At 37.2% G+C, this 19,661-nt stretch overlaps 1 protein-coding gene, 2 long non-coding RNA genes and 1 other non-coding gene across 4 annotated transcripts; 1 reads left to right on the plus strand and 3 right to left on the minus strand.

Moving 5' to 3' along the window:
• Nucleotides 1-1,642: 1,642 nt before the first annotated feature.
• TRNAS-AGA (transfer RNA serine (anticodon AGA)) lies at nt 1,643-1,724 on the plus strand. Its single transcript has one exon. It is a non-coding gene; the product is annotated as a tRNA-Ser (tRNA).
• A 258-nt stretch (nt 1,725-1,982) lies between these two features.
• Nucleotides 1,983-4,595, minus strand: LOC126715368 (pentatricopeptide repeat-containing protein At4g32430, mitochondrial). Its single transcript, XM_050415943.1, has one exon. It carries the CDS (start codon nt 4,397-4,399, stop codon nt 2,081-2,083), a length of 2,319 nt encoding a protein of 772 aa, XP_050271900.1. The 5' UTR covers nt 4,400-4,595; the 3' UTR covers nt 1,983-2,080.
• A 3,407-nt stretch (nt 4,596-8,002) lies between these two features.
• LOC126715369 (uncharacterized) lies at nt 8,003-14,506 on the minus strand. The gene is made up of 2 exons (XR_007651851.1): nt 13,723-14,506; nt 8,003-9,635 (listed from the first exon to the last, which is right to left on the minus strand). It is a non-coding gene; the product is annotated as an uncharacterized LOC126715369 (long non-coding RNA).
• A 4,541-nt stretch (nt 14,507-19,047) lies between these two features.
• LOC126707382 (uncharacterized) lies at nt 19,048-19,578 on the minus strand. Its single transcript, XR_007648935.1, has 3 exons — nt 19,486-19,578; nt 19,272-19,381; nt 19,048-19,131 (listed from the first exon to the last, which is right to left on the minus strand). It is a non-coding gene; the product is annotated as an uncharacterized LOC126707382 (long non-coding RNA).
• Nucleotides 19,579-19,661: the final 83 nt, after the last annotated feature.

Below are 19,661 nucleotides of genomic sequence, written 5' to 3' on the forward strand. Positions count from 1 at the left end.
GAGAGGAGAGAGGAGATTCGAATTGGGGATCTTAGCATTATGAGGTGTGGATTCTGTTGATCCATGGGTTTCTCATGTTCTTATACCCAAGCATTATAAAAATCTAATACCAATAATCCTACATTTCTCTAATCCTCCGCCCTGGATGGGGCTCATTAACTCGTAACATTGGTATTTGGAAGGAAGAGTTGGTCAGGTTTTCTCCACAATAAGAGGCATTTGGCTAGCAAGTTGCGACTCAATGATCATTAAAGTAAAGCTTCGGAGGGAAACTAGAAAATGGTTTGGGAAGGCTTCGGGAGAAAGGGGGAAGTTCACATCTTTTGTCGGTGACAATTTATAGATTCAAAATCACTAGAATCGATTTTTATTTTTATAAGATGATTATACACCTTGCCAAGGCTACGGGATGGGGCTGAGCCTGATTGAATCTTGATCTTTCTTTGAAATAAAATGGGTAGTCAGAACTTTTTTAGCACACGATTATTTGTTGGGTGTGTATAGTTCTTTCATTCCACGTACACCAGCGATGACAGAACGAGTATTTTAGTTGGGAGGGGCAAGATTAAAAAGACAAGATTGTAAGAAAATTTTATTTTGAAAAAATTAATCAACATTTATACAAAATAAATCTACAATATTGATTACTTAATTTAATAAAACTAATAAATTTATAGCTCGTAACAATCAACTCAAGATATCAATTAAACACATAAAGTTTAAAATGTAATTTGATTACTCAAAATAAATCAATGTAAAATAGTATAGCAATATACTTGAAAAGTTGTATGCTTTAAAAAAATTGTGTAGAATTAAATTTTCTTTTTCAATCTTCAAATTTTTTAAATTTTGGATTTCTAGCAAAAGCTTAGTTTTGAAAATGTGAAAGAGTCAAGAGAAGAAGAGGAAAGGATTAATGGAGGGATAGAGGCATCAAGGATTTAGTGTTGTGAAATAAAACGTGTAGGTTTTTTTTTTTTTTTTTTTTTTTTTTTTTTTTTTTTTAAATTTAAATTATAGAACCAATTACTTTGAGTTTTAGATCAATTTGATTTAAACTTAAAAAAGTGTCATGACTTGAGAAACATGAGTATTAATTTACCTAAACAAAAATCAAGAAATATTATTTCTTTGGGTGTGTAAGGAAATATAATTTTTTTTTTCCTAAAAATCCTACAATATATGAGTTTTGGGAGAGGTCCAAGGGGCAATACCTCCCCTTGAGTGTGTTGGACTAACTCTTGTAATCGATAAGTACTAGTATTTTGTAACTTTGAAAGTGTTAGAACATGAATTGTATATAGTCAAAAAGTTAGATAAGCTTTTGTAAGACATTTTTTTATAGATGATAAAATTCGTAGATAATCATTTTATAAGAAAGGACACTTATAGTCATTTTAGAATTTTCTTTTTATCTTTTGGTTTGTCTTCTTATAAGACAACTTTTACCATAAATTGCCATACACATTTTTGAGCAATGAATTATAGATCTTTATATTTTCATAGTTTTCTCTGTGTTTGTAATTGGTATGGCTATCATTGTGCGCCACAACTCCCAAGTCCAAATACAAAGGAGGATAGCATAAGCTCAGTAATGTTTTACTGTTAAATATGAAAATGAGAGGTCAACATCAACAACCAAGTGGGCGTGCCGGAGTGGTTATCGGGCATGACTAGAAATCATGTGGGCTTTGCCCGCGCAGGTTCGAATCCTGCCGCCCACGTTTTGCTCTTTTTGAGTCAAAATCATATTGCAGTAACATGCGTGCATCTTCCTCTGTGCTCACAGCTTTTTTATATTGAAATCATTTGGCAGTTTATAAAAGCTTCGTTTGAGACTATTAACAAGTTTGTTTACCTGTACTCTCAGGTTGAGCTTCTTCATATATTCTGTACCTAAATTGGGTATATTCCTGAATGTCACTTTGTTTCAATGACTAAACAGTATGCATCCATCATGTGTCTGCTTAAATAAAGCATTTTTTCCCACAAAGAAGAGTAGAAACAATCATGAATTCCATTCAAACAATTTTATGTAAAAATTTAACCCTCCAAATTGGAGGGCTCCTACCTATCTATCTTATACGAGGTTATCTTGCAAATGCTCTCTCCCTCTCTCTCTCTCTCTCAAAAATTTCATTTCTAATCCTATGCATTCTGCCATCCTAAATATCTCCTCAGTTTGTGGGTGGGACATGTCACCTGATGAGAATTTATACAAACACAAGGAACCCCTAGCAACACTAGTATCCACCCAACTAAACCCTATTTCCTTCTTCACCCCTCTTTCTCTCATTCCTTTTCTAATTTTGGCTACCTTTTCCCAGTGCCCCTTCTCAGCATACAAGTTTGACATCAGCACATATGAACCTGACTCCGTGGGCTCCATCTCCATCAAAGCATCAGCTATCCTCTCACCCATCTCCATATTACCATGTATTTTACAAGCCCCAAGCAAGCTTTGCAGCACTGACAATCCTGGCTGTCCTGGAATCTGACTCACCAAGTCCTCTGCCTCCTCCAATCGTCCTGCCCGACCCAACATATCCACCATACAAGAATAATGCTCCAGGGATGGTTCAATTTGATATTCTTTGACCATAGAGTCAAAGAGCTGACGGCCCACATCAACCATCCCCTTTCTCCCGCATACGGTTAGTACAGAAAGGAAAGTGATTGAGTCAGGTCTTACCCCTTCCCTCTCCATCTCCTTGAAGAATTTTATCACTGAATCGTAGTCTCCATGTCTAGCATAGGCAGAGATTATTGCAGTCCAAGCAAATTGAGTTCTTTCAGGCATCTCACAGAAGACTTTTTGAGACTCACAAATGTTCCCACGCTTTGCATACATGTCAAGGAGAGCACCTGACACAATTGGGTCCGTGTCAAGTCTAAATTTTATTAAATAAGAGTGGCATCGCTGGCCTTGTTTCAAAGAAATATCCTCAGCAGCACCAATTGCACTCAAGACACTACCAAATGTGTATTCGTTTGGCTTGGACTCCATGATTGCTGAAAGGAACGTGCACAGAGCTTCTTGAGACAACCCATTCTGAGCATATCCAGAAATTAAAGCATTCCATGATATGATTTCTCTGTAGTTAAGCTCCTCAAAAACCTTCAGTGAGTCTTGCATGGCCTCAAACTTAGCGTACATGGTAATTAGGCTATTGCAAACATTCGGTTCGGACAAAAAGCTAATCCTTATGCAAAACCCATGAATCATTTGGCCTTCTTTGACCAATGTCTGGATTGATATAGCATGGATTAATCCAATAAATGTAACATCATTTGGATATACTCCATCCAATCTCATCTCATTAAAGAGCGACACTGCATCCTCTTCATTCACAGAAATTATCGTAGTCCAAGAGACAACATTGCGATCATTCATGATCTGAAAGACTAATTTTGCATCTTCAACGACCTCACACTTTGAATACAAAGACATCAAAACATTACAAACCGAAACATGTCTCCCATACCCTGTTTTCATAATTAAACCATGCATCTGTCTCCCAAGCTCTAAGTTTCTTTCTTGACCACAAGCTGAAACTGCACTAGTAAATGAGACATGGTCAAGCTTCATCCCTTCTCTCACCATTTCAATGAATGTAAAAATTGCTTCTAATCCGTGATCTCCCTTCTGAGTGTAGCCTGATAGTATTGCATTCCACGAAACCAAATCTCTATTTGGCATTTCATCAAACAGTCTTTGAGCTTCCACTAACTGTCTGCATCTTGAATGCATTGATATAAGCGCATTCCCAACAAAAACTTCACAATCAAATCCAAATTTCATTGCAAGGGAATGCAACTGCAACCCAAAAAGAAACTCATCATCTGAACAAAATGCAAGAATTGTAGTATAAGACACTGGATCGAAAACAACACCATTCAAATTCATCCGAAGAGCAAAACTCAAAGCGTCCTCACTCTTTTGAAACCCCGAAAGCACAGTATTCCAAGAAACAATATCGGGATCACTCAGATTCTCGAAGATACATAAAGCCTTTGCAAACTTTCCAGATTTACAATACATATTCATCAAGGAATTCGAAACCGTAATGTACGAAACAAGCCCAGAAGAAACGGCAAAACCGTGAATTTGGCACCCGGGTTTTGGGTCTCCATGACAAGCCTTGAGCGCGAGCGCCACAGTGACGTGATCAACATTGTCGACAAAACCCAATTGAAGATGCCTCTTGAAGATGTCAAGAGCTTGAAATGGAAGGTTTTTGCGCAAACAATCGAGCATGGAACGGTTAGTGGAGGCAGCGTTTGGGTGAGGAATTTGATCGAACATGTGGTGTCCATGTTTGAGTGAGTGAAAGTTTTTGAGGCTATTTGTCCGTGGCTTGGCGTGAAGGACTTTCAAATTAAGTTGGCGGGAAATCATGAGAAAGCCCTTTGGACAAATACGATAAAACTCTTTGTATTTTGTTTACTACAATAATCAGTCCACACGTGTGAAGTGAAAGAACCATGCACACGTGTAGCGAACATGGGCCAATTCTGTGTTCTACTCAATTTATGGTGTGATTTTTAAGTCAAACCCTCTCAAGAGCTTCCCAAACTATTGGGCTGAATTGCACACCGAGCTATCAATTCAATTGTCTATGTGACTTCATTTTACCAAAATTATATAACATGTAGAAACTTGAGATTCTGGCTTGCCTGCCAAGTTTTAGTTCAATTGGGCAAATGATCTGTTTGGGATTTGTTTATTTTGCTGAAATTGAAATTTTTTTGTTGAAAGTACTGTGGATAATATAAAAATTAGTTGAAATAGTATAGTGAGACCCATAAATAGTATCAAAAAGTATAATGGGACCCATAAATAATAACAAAAATAAGCTGGATAGTAAAATAAGTTGGCAAAAATAATCCATACCAAACGCACACAAAATTTAAATTGGTTTGAAAGAAATTTTCTCCAACATCCTACATGAAGATTGTACATGTATTTTTAGAGTTTTAGTCACATGATTTTTATAATGAATTATGTAATTTGTTTAAAAAATATATTTTAGATGGTCTAACGAATCGTCATGTAATCGATTAGAAGAGATTCTCAATTTGGAGGAAAACTTTGTTCAATTCAATTTATTATAAAACTAGTTCAACAATTACAACTGCAATAGGGGGGCACATTTTAGAGAGTCCAAGTGCCCTTTGGTCATCTACAAAAAGGTTTCATTACAAAGTAAGGGTATTGCTACTATTCTGTTAAGCAGTCCATTTTGTCTCTTCATATCTTGACCAACATATCATTAGCCTCGCGGTAGACATGACAAGGACAAATTATCCATGATGGGCCCCACCAAGGTTTTGAATTTCATTCCAAAGACCGTTTCGAATTGACAATTGGAATGTAATACTCCGGTACTGGCCGGTGTGTTTTAGTGCATTGTTTTGATCTTGCACTAGATATATATACACACATATGTACATAATTTATATATTTATAATTTCATATCTCATTATATCTAATTAACCGAATCAAAATTTAAAATATGATATGGGAATAGAATGAATCAAATGATGAATTCTGGGTTTCAATGTATGAAAAAATCCAACACAATCTAGAACATCTCAGAATAGGCCAGAATTTAGAGACGGGAATAACCGGAATTCATCTGAAACACCGGAATAGTTCGGAACAAACCAAAATTTAGACCGAAACGGAACAAGGGGGTAAGTGCACCAAATTAAGCATCGAAACAAAATATTCTGACCTGGACGAAACGAAATTTAAAACATTAGACCCCACACTAAGTGAAGTTGTTTGGTTTAGTTTTCTTTCTCAATTTTTATAACTCATAACTCAAAAAATTGAGTTAGAATTGTGGAAAATGAGAACAACTTTTCGAAGTTTACAAGTTATGAAAATGAGTTGTGATGACATTTTTGTAATTTTAAATGGAAATTTGGTAATTAAAATGAATCGTGGGAGCCATTACAATGTTTTGTTACACTCAAGCCGTGACACCAACAACTCTTTCCTTTTCTCTCTTTTCTTTTTTTCTTTTTTCACTTCGGCTCTTCTCTTAGCATTTTTTTTTTCATCTCTTCACTCTGGTGATTCTTTCTTTCTTCTTTGTGCAAACCATAACACACACTTCACTAGATCTTCCCTCCATCTCAGGTGATTCTTGTTGAACAACTCTTCCTTTTATTTTTTGATTCAAACCTCTTTGCTGTTGGGTTCTTGATGTGAAGTTGTTTGGATTTTATGGTAACATTTCTCTGTGTGTGTGTGTGTGTGTGGAAGGGGGGGGGGGGATTATGGATTTTATACGGTATTTTTTTGGGCTTCTTTGGCTGTGAGTTTTGGAATGGGGAAAATCTGAAAGCGAAAAATTCAAACCGCGGGTAAGAGAGAAAGGGTCGCTCTGTTTTGTGTAGTAGTTGTTGGGTTTGGGTTGGTGGTGGTTGCCATATTTTGTGTAGTGGTTGTGAGGATTGGGTTGGTGGTGGTTGCTATTTTTTTGTGGTAGTTGCTGTTGTTACTGTGGATTGTATTATTTTGCAATTGAGTTTGGCTTTTTCAGTTATTCAAAAATAGCCGTTATGAGTTTTCTAACATGTGGGTTCCACCAAATGAGATAAAAATGAGATTTTTCAAACCAAAAACCAAATGGATTCTTAGGTGCCAAACAATGCTGTGGAATGCATTAAGAGAAAATAGGAAATTAAAACTAAGATATGAGAGTGAGTTAAGAATGATGAAAACTTAGATATGAATTATGAAATTTGAGTGATGCTTAAACCAAACATGGCCTTAGGCCTTGTTTGGATTTTGGTGAACTGAGTTAACAAATCTAAGTTTTGTTAACTCATAACCTAAAATCGGTGGGGCCCACGGGTAGTGACATTGTTTGGATGATTTTCAAGCAATTCACTCAGTTAACAAATCTCACTTTTTTGAGATATGGGTTAATAAATTCAGAAACAGCTCCAACGCGTTTTCAAGTTATGGGTTATGTTAACTCAGTGGCAATTTTCATAAATTTTCAGCACAAACGAGTCCTGTGTAGTCCCATCACTGCAATGCAGGCTAAAGCTTCAACGGATCTTTTATCTCATTACTTACCCAACCACCCACACCACTTGCACTTCATCACTTTCCCTTTTCCTTCTCCCAAACCCACAGCATAAGCACAACTGAAATAAGCTCCAGTTCCGTCGATCAGCACAAGGCCCAGCTCCAGGTCAGCTCCGTTCATCGATTCCATTTTTCAGTGAGACCTAAACGCTCCCCTTCCATCTATTTACATGCTCGAAGTTGCAAGGTTTTATTTTGATATTTCTTGTTTTTTCCATGTTCCTCCATTTTTTTGTGTTGTGTTTATTGAGACCTTGGCTCACTTGGCTATGAATCCTTGTTTCTTTATGCATCTTTTTTTACTCTCTACTCAAGTATAGCTTTTATGCCTCTTTTTTTTGTTTTTATTTTATTTTTTTAGAGGTTTCTCTGTCTTGTTCCTTTGTTACAACCATGGTATTATGAACAATGTCTGCTTTGCTCTGCTGTTGGCTTGGGGAAAAAAAATTATCTGTACCGAAACTCTACCAAAACATCGTTACAGATTCCTTGAGGTTTAGATTTAGTTTTTTTAATCATCATTTTTTAAGAAAACTAATCACCCTCTCATGTTGTAGGTTCCCTTGCTTTGCTCATTTTTGAAGAATGTAAACAATGTCTGCTTTGCTCACTCTCTAATATTAGTATTATGAACAATCTCTGCTTTGCTCATTTTTTAAGAAAACTAATCATCATTTTTTTTCTTTGCTTAATCTGTGTTGTGGGTTCCCCTGCTTATTTGCTTACTAATTATACTATTTTTCGACATGGTTCATGTGATATTCTTATAATGGAAGATGGATGTACCTTTTTCAAAAAAAAAAATCAAAGATGGATGTGCCTTAGTTGCTCTATCTTGTTTTTTATTATGATTGTTACTTTAGCTACTACTTAGTTTAACTGATAAGATGTAGCTATAGATAGAATATACATCAATAGATCAATAGAGTATGTAACATAGCTAACTGTATCCATAAACAATATGGTGCGTTTTTAAGGGAGGATCAAGTAAAAACTATTGCACCTTAAGATAAGACCCCTAAACACTATTGTCTGACTTTGATTGAATATATGGAAATGTTTATTGTTTACATGTGATTGTTACATGATTAGAGGTTGTTGTTAGATGGCTAGGGATTTAAGGAGGTGGGATGATGATTGTGTCGATGAACTATGTGACACTGTCTTCGGCCAATTCCTGCTGGGTAATTTTGCGGCAAGGCTTCCCCATGAGCCATTGTGGGATGTGATCATAAACACTCTCAATGCTCGGACTGGGAAGGATTTCCGCAAGAGGCAGGTTATGAGTCGGTTCAGTATGGTTCGGAGGGAGTATTGTAGGGCCAACGGAGTTCGTTATGGGCCAAGGTGTGGGTGGCCAGTGGTGGGTCCGAATGAGGGGGGTTGGTCTATCTCAGTAAGAGGTGATTGGTGAACTTAGAAGCATTGTAGTGCATAGCTAACCATTTTGTTTCTGCTAACTTATTTTTTTCCCACTATGGTTTGTAGACTACTATGGTGTCGTTAGCGTACACTTTCACATGCACTATTCTATGGCTATTAGTGACCACTTTTGTAATAAAACAATGTTTCGGTCTTTTGACTTTTTATATGTTACATGGTCATAATGTACATGTTTAGCTATGAATTGGAGTATATGTCAGTATGGTGTTATCTTCATTTACATGTACCGCTTGTTTATGTAGAGTTACTTGTACACTTTCTCCTTACACAACATACTTGGTCGCGGTAACACATTAATATTCCTTATTCATTTTTTTACCTATCAATACAAAGTGTGTTTATCTTACCATGCGAGATATTTGAATTAGATGGCACATGAATCCCAAGATGCGGATGGTAAAATGTGGCCTCCCCACATGGAACACATATTTATAGAGATTATGGTAGAGGAACAAATAAAGGATAATATGGAGAATGGTGTTTTGAAGGGCCCTATGTGGGAAACAATGACACAAGAACTTAATAAAAGGACTGGTAAAAATTTCACCGCTAAGAAAGTCTTCCAAAAGCACAATAGGCTTTGGGGTAAACAATGCAAGTGGAGTCAATTGCTGAATCGTATGGGGTTGGGGTTGGGGTGGGATGAGGCCACCCAAATTGTTACATGCATCGACAAGGTTTGGGTACATGTGGTGGCGGTATGTTACTTTATGCATTTCGAGTTTCATGTTAGTATGGTATGTCTTTGTATTGTTCTGATTACTTTGATGCCTAACAATTGTTCCTATGCTTGTGTTGTTGTAGGCTAATCGGAACGCAAATAACCTGCGAAAGAAGGGATGCCCCGACTACGATAAGCTGAAGCAGTTGTTTGCCCCCAGTACTGCAAATGGGCACCTTTAGATTTCATCAAACACACTCGCACTGAACTCCGATGAAGAGTGTGCACTGGAGGAGGAGGAGCTTGCCGCTGATGTTGCTCCTATCCATCTTGATGATAACTATTACACCCCCAACTTGGATAGTATTCCTTGGATTACGGAGGAGACTGATGTTGACCAAACCCAAGCTGCAGGCAAGCGTCCTATGCAAGAAGCAAGTGCCAAGGGTAAGAAAGTGGTGAAGAATCTAGTTTATATATATAATTTAGTACATTAATTGGGTTAAGTAACCATATTCTTTATATTATTCAAAGAATTTGACAAAGCAATACAATATTACTAAAAGAAACACTATCTATGAGATTAAGCAACAAAATACTAGAAATTATAAATTTTTTTTTTTTTGGGTGAAAAGGAAAATAAAATTAAACTAGGCAGCCAAAATGGCTAAGTTAGCAACAACTTGCCTACAAAAACTTTCCCCAATCTCATCAGCATACACTATATCAAAAACATCAACAGATGGGGGACCATCAAAAATAACAAATTCCTCATGAGCATGACATCCTTTCCTAACTAAAGCATTTACACATTTATTTGCTTCCCGAAACACATGCTTCACCTTGGTATGAGGAATCAATTCCAGTAATAATCTACAATCAAACAATAAGGAAGAGTATGCTGTATTGGAAGAGTTCCTGGATTTAATTAAGTCTACAATGACTTTCGCATCAAGTTCAACTTCCAAATTTTGCATGCCAAGCTAAATGGCTAATTTCAAACCATCCCTAAGTGCCCAAAACTCAACTATTATGCTTGTAGTATAGCCAATATATCTAGCAAAGCCCCTTATCCAATTTCTTGCACTGTCCCTTATGACACCACCGCCTCTTGCTCTCCCGGGATTTCCACACGACGCCCCATCAGTATTTAGCTTATACCAATTTAGAGGTGGTTTTTCCCATCTCACAGCAATGACAGCCATGCTTCTCTGTTCCCTGATCTTGCCCACACAAAAATAATACTCCATGACTTGATTTATACACAATCTGCACAGCATTGGATTTAGAGGAATATTCTCAAAGGACACTTTGTTTCTATGTTTCCACAACTCCCATATAGCAAAAGGAAAGACAAATCTCCATGGCACCAAAGATTGGTGCTTTGCGTTACTAAAACAATTTTCCTGTAGCCAAGTAATCACATCCGAGGCTTAGAATGACTGCACAGCATTAGGTGCCACGCTCATTAGATGCCAAAAATTTCGGGCAAAGTCACACTCCCTAAAAAAAAAATCAATTGTTTTAGGCTGATTCTTGCAAAGAGGGTAGATCTTATCTTCAATGATACCCCTAGAAGCAAGGACATCTTTAACTGGTACACTCTTATGAATACACAGCCACAAAAAATTCGCAATTTTGGGCAGCACATCTAACTTCCAAATCCAAGCACCAAGGAAGGTAGGGGCTGGATCCTGAGATATATTAGCTAAATAGGCTGATTTTGCAGAAAATTCCCCATCTTTTGAGTGTTTCCATAGAACTAAATCCTCACTTCTACCAACTTGACTTAGAGGTATAGCTTTAATTTAATCTTTAACTTCCTAAGGCAGCTCAAATGAAAGCCTTTCCCATCTCCATCTCTGACCTTGTCCACCAAGAAGCTTAACAACCATCATATCCGCCTCATGATGATTCAAGGGACCTTCAATTCAATCAATTCCCTTAGAGACTTTCCTCTTATCCAACAATCCGTCCAGACTCTAATCTTAGTCCCATTGCCCACTCCCTAACAAATACCATCAGCAAAGGTTTGGAAGCCAGCTTTAATAGCCTTCCAATTAGATGAGGCCGGAAGCTTGTCAGGATTACTTGATCGTCTTCTATCTACTGAACAGTACTTTTTCAAAATAACATTAGCCCACAAAGCTTCTTTCTCCATATACATTCTCCAATTCAACTTAGCAAGGAGTGCTAAGTTTTTTTCTCTTGCTGCCTGTATCCCAAGACCACCCTCCTCCTTTGGTTTAATTATTTTACTCCACCTAACCAAATGAAGTTTTTTCTTCTCTCTAGTTGACCCCCATAGGAAATCCCTATTGATCTTATCCAATTTCTCGCATAAGTGTATAGGTAATGCCTCCCCTTGCATCACATAGTTAGGGATAGCTGACATGACCGATTTCACAAGGATAGTCCTCCTTGCAAAGGATAAGAACTTTGCCTTCTAGCCCGCAAGTTTATTCATCACCGTATCCACAACAAAATTAAACTGGTTCCTTGTTGCCCCTCTATGATTAATAGGAAATCCCAAATACTTGCCAATATTGGTCGTGGCTTGAATTCCCAATTTAGAGCATATCTCTTCACTAATTCCCTCTTGAACATTTGGAGAGAAATAAATTCTCGACTTTTCAAGGCTCGCCTTTTGCCCCGACTCCTCACAAAATATGTTTAGAACTTTTGAAATTGCCTCACAAGCTTTCTCCTCCACCTTAGCAAATAATATTAATCATCTGTAAAAAACAAATGGGATATTCCAATATTCTCCCGTGAGGCTTTTAATAGAACCCAATCTCCATTAACACATTTCTCCTCAATTAAGCGCCTAAGAAACTCCATACATAGGATAAACAAGTAAGGAGAAATCGGGTCTCCTTGCCTTTAGCCCTCTTGATGGTTGAAAGGCTCCAAAGCACCCCCATTAAATAGGATCGAAATCCTTGTAGAAGTAACACAGCTCATAATCACCTTGATCAGGTTAGGAGGAAAATGAAAAGCTTAAAGCACCTTATAAACAAAGCTCCATTCTAATCTGTCATAAGCTTTCTCCAAGTCCACTTTAATAGCCATATACCCTTCCTTTCCTTTCTTTCTATCCAAAGCATAGAACAGCTCTTGAGCTAACAACACATTATCAATACCTTTCCTACCCGGTACAAAAGCTGTTTAGACAGGGGCAACCGATTTACCTATGTGGGGTCTAATTCTGTTTACAATAATTTTTGAAACCACTTTATAGATCGAATTACAAAGACTGATCGGTCTATAATTATTCAAAGATTCAGGGCTTTGGCACTTCGGAATCAGAGTAATAAGGGTCTCATTAAGATATTCAGGCACTTTCCCATACTCAAAAATATCCAAAACTTCTTTGCAAACCGAATTCCCCGCATCTCCCCAGAATTGTTGATAGAATCCAGCATGCAAACCATTTGGACCTGGTGCTTTAAATGGCCCCAGGCTCCACAAACCATCCTTAACCTCCTTCTCCGACATCTCTACCAATCCAATCCCTTTCTTCTTCAGTTAAGAAGCAGCAAACAAATTCTGATATCAGGGATTGCCGTGAGGACATACACATCTCAGTGGAGTAAAGTTCTTCAAACCCCACCAAGATGTGCTTTTTAACCGCCTCTTCATTATCCATCCATTCCCCAACACTATTCTTCAAGCATCTAATCTTACTCCTCTGCCTCCTAACAATAGTAGACATGTGAAAATAGGAGGTGTTATGATCCCCAAACGCAGCTGCATTAATTCTTGATTTTAGTGCCCAATATTCTTCTTCCTGGAGGAGGATAGAAGAGTATTCCTCAATTAACCATTTCTCAAGCTGAAGTAGTGACTCACTAGGATTATTCGCTAAAGCTCTTTGAGTGCCACTCAGTCTATTTAGGACTCTCCTCTTTCTAGCAAAGAGATTCCCAAAAACCTCAGAATTCCATTTCTTCACCTTCCTTGTAAACCCCACAGTGGCTGAGTGCAAGGAACCTCCTTCAGACCAAGCTTCTTTGACCACCCTCGGAAATTCTGGATGTAATAGCCACATACTTTGAAAGCGAAAAGGTCTGCTAGCCCTATCAGTCTCGGGCTTCTAGAGTTCAATCAAAACTGGGTGATGATCAGTTCTGGGTAAATGAGTTACAGCTGATTTAGGATAGAGAACTCTCCAGAGGGGGTTACCAAAACATCGGTCTATCCTTTCCAATATTAAGTCTGTTAATTGTCTCTTATTCGTCCAAGTATATTTGGGCCCCGCAAATCCCAAGTCAACAAAACTACAGGAATCTAGACAAGCTTTAAATTCCATAGCTCGATTAATGTTAATTTGGTTCCCTCCAAATTTATCCTCATCACAAAGGACTTCATTAAAATCCCCTATCATAAGCCATGGCATTGAGTGCAACCAACCCACCTCCTCAATATTAGACCATAATATTCGTCTTTCAGCCAGATGAGGACTAGGATAAATAGCAGAAAATAACCAAGAAAGGTTTGAAGCATGTACCTTAAGAGTAGCATGTATCTCCTGCTCCGTATTCGCCAACAGAGAAATTTCCGCACCCTCTCCACAGGATCCATAAGCCACCAGCATACCCAATAGTGTCCGTTGTAATAAAACCATCAAAGGGCAATCCCTCTATGATTTTTTCAGCTCTCTCACCACCAACTCTGGTCTCCGTAATAACCATAATCGAGGGGCGATGATTCGCAACCAACTCACAAACCCTTCTCTTAAATTCCAGATTAAGAGCTCCTCTACAATTCCACATGAGAATCTTCATTCTGACTAACTGAGCAATAAGAACTTTGGCCTTATTTACAATGGCTATGAGGGATCTTTTCGACTCAGCTTGAACTAGGCCATGACAAAGCCAAGCAAGGAGAATCAAAGCTTGCCGAAATTGTATCATAAACAAAAAAGAAGGCAGAGACTCAGCAATAAGGGGTGCCGATCCACTCACTGGCTGTGGAATTAGTGCTATTCCCGCAACCAGGATCCACGAAAGGCAAAACACAGAGGCAACCAACCAAACCCACTGAGGAGCAGTGATGGTCTCCTCCCTAAGCAACCTCATGCAATTTGGGTATGAATTTATGGGTATGAAAACAGAGATTTGGGGAAAGATTGATGGGAAGATTCTGATTTAGATGGAAAGGACCACAAAGAGAGTGGGGAGAGAAAATCCACACACTAATGGTGGAGAAGAGCCACACGGATGGTGGAGAAAGACCACACAAAGGTGGTAGATATAGACCACACAGCAGTGGTAGAGACGACCCACTACAGAGGTGGGAGAGAATTTAAGATGGAAAATTTAGAAATTATAATTGAAAATTTACAAAGGTGAAATTATAATTTAAAAAAACCAAAAAGAAAAAAGAAAAAAAAAAAGCGTGGGCTGGATCACATATATAATATATTACTACTTCTTCCTTTTTCTATAAAACCTATGCTACCCGCCCACTCATCCCCAAATTGTGAATGACCGTCTTGAGTTATGTACAAAATAATTTAATGAAAAAAAGTGGGGCAGCATGTGTTGTTTACCATGTAAATCTAAAACAAAGTTCCATAATCCATTTACCATTGCATAAAAGCATGTTTCTTTCATTTGTGTCCTATCACCAGCAACTACGAACTGTCATTTGTGGGTAGACGTGATGCAGGGGATTTTTTAGAAAATAACCTTGAAACCGAAACTATTTCATTAGTTAGGAAACGTTTGAAACTAATTTGGAATATAGCAACTCGAGTTCAGTATCCACGATTTCCTGGGTTTATTAGTTTATTATTGCTAGAAATCGAGTTAAAAGAACTCGACTTCTAAGGCTGGAAAACGAGTCCAAAGGACTTGGTTTTAAAGCATGGAAACCGAGTCCCTTGCACTCGGTTTCAAAGCCTGGAAACCGAGTCCATTGGACTCGATTTCCAGCCTTAGAAGTCGAGTTTAACGAACTCGTTTTTCAGGCTTAGGAACCGAGTCCTTTGGACTCGATTTCCTTTTATAAACCAGCATCAGTTCCATCAAACAGCAACACTCCCATCCCACAGCAGCTTTCACGTGGGCATCACAGTTCCCCCACAGCAGCTTCAGTCCCCAGCCCTCCATGTGTCTGTGGGTCCCAGCTCCAATAAGTTCTCTCTTGCCGTGGGAATAAGTTGTATTGTGAATATCAGAAACTCAGTCTCTATATGCTCTCTCAACTGTTTCAACTCAGTCTCTATATGCTCTCTCTGTATTGTGAATATAAGTTATCTTAAACACTCTTTCAACTCTTTCAACTCAGTCTCTATATGCTCTCTCTGTATTGTGAATATAAGTTATCTTTCAACTCTTTCAACTCAGTCTCTATATGCTCTCTCTGTATTGTGAATATAAGTTCTCTTGAACACTCTTTCAACTCACAGTCTCTATATTCAACTCACTCACAGAACACTCATCACACAACATTCTCAGGTAATATTTTTACAATGTTGTGATTATTTTGCTAGATTTTTTTTAAAGAAAAATTTAGAACATATTAGGAAAAGTTTTGTTTTTTCTTATTTGTTAGTGTAAATATTGTGATCAATTTATTTGTTAGTATATTGTGATTATTTGCTAGGTTTTTTTTAAAGAAAAATTTAGAACATATTAGGAAATGTTTTGTTTTTCTTATTTGTTAGTGTAAATAGTGTGATTAATTTATTTGTTAGTATATTGTGATTATTTGCTATTTTTTTTTAAATTAATGTTATAACACATTTATATAAGATCATAAATCTACTTAAGAAAAAATATCTATAATGAGTAGTAATTTAATGATTAATTGTTGGGAATATTTAGTAAATAATTGTGATTAAATTACAACATATTGGGGAATTTTTTTTTGTTAGTGTAAATATTTTGATTAAATTACAACATATTGGGGAATTTTTTTTTTTTTTTTTTTTTTGTTAGTGTGAATATTGTGATTAAATTATTTGCTAAGTTTTTTTTTAAGAAAGTTAATATTGTGATTATTGGGAATATTTAGTACCAAATATTGTGATTATTATGTGAAAATTTGAGTACTCTAGATATGCAATTTTTTCCTTTTTATTTTTATTTTTTCATTTAAGAGAATATATAAAACTTTTTTGGCTAAAGGTTCGAAGCTCAAAATCTTATAAATCCAATTATTTTTTATTTTTTTTAAGGAAGTTGCAACAGTAAAATTGTAACATGAAATGGTCATGACCATGACCATGAATGAATGTGTAAGGATGGTGCAGCCCGAGCACGTATAGTTTGTGAAAAATTTACAAATATTTGGTGTTATTACCATTTGTAACATTCCAAGTTAGGAAAAAAGGAGCAGACTTTAAAAATAGAAAGAGAGCAAACGCTGTCCATTTCCATAGCCCTTTAGGATTTTAGGGGATTAGATATTGGCAAAAAGAATGGAGTCATTAGGGTTTTTTTAGAAAATAACTACAAATATTGTGATTATTGGGAATATTTAGTACCAAATATTATGATTATTATGTTATTACAACATATGGGAATATTTGTTTTGTTTGTTAGTGTAAATATTGTGATAATATGCTAAGTTAAAAAAAAAATTAATATTGTGATTAATTATTGGGAATATTTAGTACTAAATATTGTGATCAATTGTTAGGAATATTTAGTACTTTTAGGTCTTTCTCATGGATATATCATAACATTATGAGTTTGATACCTAAGATAGTAGTCTTTTTACCATAAATTATTTCAAGATATATTTGTTTAAGATTTGTAACAGAGATTTCAATGGATAACTGGTTGGTATATAATATTTTTGTTCATCATAACTTATTTGAATGGGTTTTGAAAGTCATGCCCCTAGAATGATTTAGAATTTTTAAAGAATATGAAATTGGTAATGACTATTTTTGTAAGATTACTAAAGGTGAGTATATGCAAATTTGGTTGAGGTTAGTATTGTTGGCATTTCATACGCAAAGTTTTGTGATTGATGTTGATTGAGCGTTATAAATTTGTCACTAACACAATTGCACTTGATGATCTATAGGTTGACAATGATCTATATAAATATATACTACGGTGGACCCCTTAGCAATGCCAACCCTTATGATGGAGCCTCATTTCAAGTTTCGGGTATCCAGTGCTACTATATGATGATACGCCGTAAGCTAAAGACCCTGAATGAGCTGAAAGTAAAAATTATGGAAGAGTTGCAAGTGAACCCTGCTTTGCATGACATACATATTACTTTCCGTTCTCCATATGAAGTCCTCAATCAATGCATTAATTACAGATATATGGCGATAACAGAGGACAAACATGTGAAATTCATGTTTAGTAAGATGGACAAATGGAAACAAGCAGCAGATTTTGAGTTATATGTCACTTTGGAGCCTCGTGCAGAAGTCGGCGTAGAAGACGAAATTGTACAAACAACTACATCTCTACAGTTTGCAGTCCTAGATGATCAATGCACCACATTGGGAGGCTATACACCCCCTTTTCAAGAGACACCAGTAACAATTGAGAGTGAACCTGGAAATAGATATGAAGATCAATTTTGTACACATCGAGATGAATCCTCTACAGTTCCAGTAGTTGAAGATGAAGATGAAGACGAAGACTGTTCTAGGGAAGATTGTGAGGATAGAGATGAGTATGAAGAGAGGATTGACGATGGTGACTTTGACAGGGGTCTTGATGACCATGAAATTACTCACATTCCTCATGTTGATGATATGGCTGAATGTGATGAAGATGATGAGGACGCTAATGCTAGAGTTCAGCATGTTACAAATACGGCCCTCGTTTATGAACCTCCTGCCTCATCATTTTATGAAAATACTTGGGAAAATATGGTTGATCCTGAAGTTGTTCAGCAATCATTTGGTTCTTGGAATGCAGACATGAATTTTGCGAAAGGGTTGATTTTTGCTAATAAAGATGCGGTGAGACGTGCATTAACAATTTACGCCGCAAAGCATAACAGAAACTTTGTGACTAGTAGGTCGACCACAAGTAGACTGTCTGTGAAATGCAGCGATGAATCATGCATGTGGTACGTTGGGGCAGTTGTGAAGCCTGAACTCGGACTATGGATGGTCACATCTTATAGGGGTCCTCATAGTTGTATGCCCCTTGCCACGGCCCTTGATGGTAGAATGATGGATTGTAATTTTCTAGCAGAAGAATTTGTTCCATTGTTGAAAGAGAAACACACGACAACAATTTATCACCTCAGACATTTCATTAAAGGGAAGTATTATGGGCATATTCTTTCTTACTATAAGATATGGGATGCGAAACAACGAGGTATTGCAAAGATACTTGGGGATTGGGAAGAGTCTTACGAAAGGTTGAAAAAGTTATTGTTTGCATACTGGGATCAAGAACCTGGCACCCGTTTCTGGTTTCACACCATACCCAGGGACGAGTTCGGTGATACAATATTGCGCTATATATTTTGGGCTTTCGCTCCATGCATTGCAGGATTCAGACATTGTAAGCCAGTGATCAGTATTGATGGGACCCATTTGTATGGTAAATATCGAGGGGTGTTGTTGATTGCAATGGCCACCGATGCCAACAACAAGGTTTTGCCTTTTGCCTTTGCTGTTGTGGACAAAGAGTCAGGGTCTAGTTGGGGGTGGTTTTTAGAACGCCTCAGGAATGCACTGGGGGATGTGATAGCAGATAAGGACATCTGTATAATTTCTGACCGACATAAGGGTATTCAAAGTGCAATTGCAAACTGGCCTAGACATGATGATGGACGACAACGAGTAGTTCACAGATATTGCCTTCGACATGTTGCTAGCAACTTCAACACGCAGTTCAAAATGTTGGCAAAACTTGAGGTTTCAAAGAGGGATCATTTAGCAAGGACTCAAGCTCCCCTTCATTCAGTACGGGGCTGGACAAACCTGCTCCATGGCAAAAAATTATAACGTGCAGTTCAAAATTTGAAAACTGAAAGCATTACATTATCATTTTACCTAAAAGTCAATTCAAATTAATTGTTAAAAACACCATTAATATGGCAGAAAGAGAGATCCTAACAAACCTGTGAAGCATTTTCAGGTCCAACCTAGAAAGAGTGAGGTGTTTTCTAAGCTAAGTGCTGATCATCACTTAGGGTCAGAAACTCCAATTCTCGAGTGTCCTCCTTTGTTTCTTGATAAACCCACATCAAATAATTAGGAATGTTTTGAAAGCATTAAAAGAATTAAATAAATAAAAAAAAAGTGATTTCAGAGAGCGAGAGAGAGAGAGCGAACCTCTATGGGATGCTAATCCTAATGCATTTTACGCTTATGCTGTCTCGTATAGTGTCTGGTATGTGGGGGAGGGGGTACTGCATCTCCTTCGTGAGGCTCCTTACGTTGCTGCAAAGATGAAGTTACAACCAAACAATGGATTACATGAATTCCAATACCAACCATAACAGTAGTTA

The sequence above is a fragment of the Quercus robur genome, chromosome 2 (genome assembly GCF_932294415.1).
Source record: "Quercus robur chromosome 2, dhQueRobu3.1, whole genome shotgun sequence".
Lineage (NCBI taxonomy): Eukaryota > Viridiplantae > Streptophyta > Magnoliopsida > Fagales > Fagaceae > Quercus > Quercus robur.

Excerpts from the sequence above, each read along its gene's own strand:
- LOC126715368 (XM_050415943.1), bottom strand. The coding sequence starts at position 4,399 with ATGATTTCCCGCCAACTTAATTTGAAAGTCCTTCACGCCAAGCCACGG.